Raw genomic sequence first — 4,419 nt, forward strand, 5'->3', positions numbered from 1 at the left:
AAGTTCTTTGTTTGGATTCGATTTTTTGTTTGAAGATGATTAATGAACTGTTTTATATCATACTAATGAATTTAGAATATAATTGAATTTTCATTTATACTTTTATATATTTTGTTTGTTTCTTAAACTTGGTTCTTTGTCCTTTTTGGAGGTATGTAAAAAATTATTGCTTCCTTTTATTTTTTGGTAGGACAATTATTGCCTCCTTACAAGAACATAAGTACACAAGGCCTAAAAGAGAAATTTAATATTAATTTATTATTATATGTTCAAAACATCCCATCAACATGAACTTTATATTACCTTATTATATAATAATAATACCATCAAAGCATTTACATTGACATCCCAATAAGAGGAATCTACTCTTTTTATTTTATTTAATTTTTTTTTTGCCATGAATGATTAATGAAAAATCCTAAGCAGTTACAGATGTCTCCACAGCAAGGTTGTTAGGATAAGCAACTTCTGATTTTATGTCACATTCCCATAATTCTGGCACTGCCTCCCTAAGGTTGTGGATGCTTTCTAAGGCATAATCTGCACCTTTAATTCTTTGTGATTTACCAACCTATACAAATGATATGTAACAATCAATATTAATTATAGAGGTTCATATTTGTTTGGCATACACAAACAATATCAATAATTTGGCAATTAGTTCCTACTATACAACAAAATTTAGCAATCACTTACCAGCACAGTGTCAAGTCCCACACGTTTTCCAGCTTGTATGTTTCGGGCACTATCCTCAAAGAATAACTGAAAATGACATATATGAACAAAGAAAAAATTTATTAGAAAAAAAATTCATAGAAATATTTTTTGCCGCAATCTAGATTGCAACATAAAAAAATTTATGTTGCTGCAAACATAAGCGAAGGTTATTATGAGATTGTGTTAATGTCAATTGTATTTGATTGTTATTCTCTGATCAAAGACTACGACGTAGTACTTAATGGAAACTGCAATTTTTCGCATTTTGTTGTTTGAATTTCTTTGAATATAAGTATTTGTGAGACTATATGAGATAGCTTATGAAAGCCGTTTATGAAATGTTTATAAGTTGTTTTCTAACTTATTTTCATTAATACTTTTTATTAATTTATGAAAATAATTTATAGTTTATACTAAAACAATTTGCCTTTGTTTTATTTTTAGCTATAGAAATAACATACAATAAATGTTTATTCTAGAAGTACTTAATTAAACTGTTTATTCAAAGCGGATTTAATATGAATTGGATGGTTTTCTTACAGTTCTTTGTGGATCAAGGTTGGCAATCTTGAGAGCCAACTCAATTGCATATTCTGATGGTTTGCATATAATTGGTGTCTTAGGCAAAACTTCAGTTGGATTGGATTGTGCAAAATGGCTAATGATGTCAAATATTTGGAAGTTACTACCACAATCACTTGTGTTTGAATTGTTTGTGCTTGAACCAACAAACTCAATGTCATCTTCATCATCAGAAACATTGTTCTTGTGGATTGGATTAAGTGTCTCAAAGCATATAATTCCTTCAAAACAATCTTCTAATCCAAGCCTATTAAGTGCCTTAACTGCATGAACTTTGTCTGCATTTGTGAAGATCTAACAAAAAACACATTAAAAAGTTCTCATTAGATTTCATAAATTTTTATAACTTGATTTAAATGCTTCCATTTGGTTATAAATTTTTTTTAAAAAAAACTTACTAGTTTTCTATATGGTAGGCTTAGCAAGAGGTTCCTCAAAATTGGGTCTTGTTTCAAATTCTCATATGGTAATCTTCCATGAACAAAACTGTTACAAAAAGAAAAAATTAAATATCAAAAGAAGTTTAATCTAAATGTTAATTTAGAAGTGATTTAGGATAAAGAATTTGAAAATATATATATATAAACAAAAGTGTCATACCTATGATATTCATCATAGTCAAAGTCATATCCAATTGCCTGAATTGACAAAGGAACAAAACAATGATATGTTACGAATTTGTTTTGAATTCACCTAATGAATTGAAAATAAAAAAATATAAGAATCATGCATACCCTTAAACCAGCCATAGTTGTTCCATAGTTTTTGTATAGTAGGTTGGACAAATCATCAATTATGTTTTTGTCTATGCCAAGCTTCTCAACCATATAGTCTATAGATCAATGATACATTCAATACAAAATTGGTCAACACCAACAAAACATGTAAAAACAAATCATAAACACATTACCAACAACATTATTGGCAAAAAACTAAACAATATCTCACCTTTAATATTTTGTCCACATGCTTTTGCAATACCACAACTTAGTGGATACAAAGTATCATCTAAATCTGCAAAACAATATCATAATTACAATCATAAACTATATGAAATTTCCAATTATGAAATTAATACATGAACTTTGTCACTAATTAAAAGACTCACCAAAAAGAAGACAATCATATTTTTGTCTCTGAGCTTGTCTGAATCTGTTCTCATACTCCATTTCAAGCAAAGAATCTTAACATAAAAAAAAAAATGAAGTGAACACTATGTTACATGTCATGAATCTACCAAAACTTATATAAGGGTTCAACATAAATTATGATTCTCAACCTACATATCTTATACCATAAAAAAATGGTATTATTGAATATTGGCTCGGATTAGCATCAAAAGAAACATAATAATTATAAAGTCAAACAATCAAGATGCTAATCCAATCCATAAGGGATAGCTTTTGTTATGATTTTGAATAGAAAATTCACAACCATTAAAATAAAATGAATTAAAAAAACTGATAGAACAGTACCCTTTTGTGGAAACAGGGCCAAAAGAAACATAAGAGAGTTCAAAAGCTTCCTTCAATTATTAAAACTTAGCAACCAAAAGAAAATAAAAATAAAAATGGACCCTTTAGACCATAAAGGAAATAATGACACAAAGCCAAAAACCTCATTATTTTAATCCTTTGAACAAAGTTCATGGAACACAGATAATTCCTTCTCAAAGTGTGTAATCTTTTTTTATTTAACAAAGTTTCTTCTTATCATTTTTGAATTGAACTAAGTATATAAAGTACTAAACATAATCACATATAGTAAAAATAAGAATTTAAAAGTTCAAACATGTCTAGTATCACCAAAGTAAACTTGAGTGGTTTCTCAAAAACAGAGGTATGGTTCTCAATTCCAAACATTTATTAACTTTGTATAGAGTTTTGAGAATTAAAAGGTACAACCTCAAACACACAAACATAGTGTATATGTTTTTATTTTATTTTTTTATTTTGTTCTTTTAATGAATCATTAAGAAGCCAATGAGTGCATAATAATAATAGTAATAGAGAGGAAAGTCCAATATATATAATAAAAACAATTGAAGTAATTGGCTTACCAGAAACAAAAGAATGAAGTGGGGGTGAGAGGATTAAGGAAGGGGGTATGAAGAAGTAAAGTTTAGAGAGAAATATACTAAGTACAATGGTTTTGAAGAAAGATGCAAGGTGAAGGGGGAGGAAAAATGAGAGGCAAGAAGGATCTATATATAGATGGAAGAATTATTGTTTTTGTGGCAGAGATATTGGGTTACAATATTATTATTGCATTATTCAAAATTAATTTAATGTTTTTAATAGTGACCAATGAAGTTCACACAATGATTATTTTGATTTTTTATTTGGGTAAGATGGTGACAGCAAAATTTAAATTAGTCACAAGTTTTTTAATTTACTTTATTATCACACTAGATACAAGAACCAAAGTCTAGTTCACACATTGGAGTATTAATTGTAAAATCTACCTCTACGGTGTAGTTGATGGCAAAAACAAGTATTAAATGAAGAGAAACATAACTATCTTGTTTCCTTATAAAATTTGTGTATAGAAAATAAAATGAGAAACATTATTGAAGTTAGATAGTAAAGTTAAAGAATATAGCTACCTAGCTCATTCAACGACCACAAGTTAAAAATTTGAGTCGTATATTACAGGTAATAATCATAGAAAAAAAATACATTTAAGGGATCAAAAATTCATTTTCTCCTTAAAAGTATTGTAAATTTAAATTTCCATCAAGCTATTCTTTGAATAGCAATTTAGTAACTAAGTTATATTTGATTAAATAAATATTTAACTAAACTCAGTCATATTTAACTTAAAATACTTAATGTGTATTAGTAAAAAAAAATTAATGATCTTTTGCAGAAGTGCTTAAAACATTATAAAAATCATTTGTGCACAATTCTATTTCTACTCGAATGGACTATAAATAGAAATGAAAGAAATAGAAAAGATGATAAATGCTGATACAAATATTTCTAGCCTTGTTGGATTCAAATGAGCAACAAACTATCACTAAGAGTTTTAACGATGGATGGTGCATACCAAAGTTAGATTAGAACCCGTAATCTTGGTTGATAAAAAAATTAAATGTTGCACTGAGTCATCACGCCTTTT

At 27.8% G+C, this 4,419-nt stretch overlaps 1 protein-coding gene across 1 annotated transcript; it reads right to left on the reverse strand.

The window, feature by feature from the left end:
* Positions 1-232: 232 nt before the first annotated feature.
* On the reverse strand, positions 233-3,493 carry LOC101507684 (suppressor of disruption of TFIIS). The gene is made up of 9 exons (XM_004514329.4): positions 3,359-3,493; positions 2,408-2,482; positions 2,248-2,313; positions 2,034-2,131; positions 1,900-1,937; positions 1,698-1,785; positions 1,258-1,593; positions 697-762; positions 233-571 (listed from the first exon to the last, which is right to left on the reverse strand). The coding sequence occupies exons 2-9, from the start codon at positions 2,466-2,468 to the stop codon at positions 419-421; spliced, it is 906 nt and encodes a 301-aa protein (XP_004514386.1). The 5' UTR covers positions 2,469-2,482; positions 3,359-3,493; the 3' UTR covers positions 233-418.
* Between the last annotated feature and the right edge of the window lie 926 nt (positions 3,494-4,419).

Source organism: Cicer arietinum, chromosome 3, assembly GCF_000331145.2.
Source record: "Cicer arietinum cultivar CDC Frontier isolate Library 1 chromosome 3, Cicar.CDCFrontier_v2.0, whole genome shotgun sequence".
Taxonomy (NCBI): Eukaryota; Viridiplantae; Streptophyta; class Magnoliopsida; order Fabales; family Fabaceae; genus Cicer; species Cicer arietinum.

Bases quoted from the DNA above. Each gene is read 5' to 3' on its own strand.
- LOC101507684 (XM_004514329.4), bottom strand. From the start codon at position 2,468: ATGGAGTATGAGAACAGATTCAGACAAGCTCAGAGACAAAAATATGAT. The intron at 1,594-1,697 runs GTAAGTTTTTTT...GTTTTTTGTTAG, and splicing joins GCCTACCATATAGAAAACTA to ATCTTCACAAATGCAGACAA. The intron at 572-696 runs GTAAGTGATTGC...TCATTTGTATAG, and splicing joins TGGGACTTGACACTGTGCTG to GTTGGTAAATCACAAAGAAT.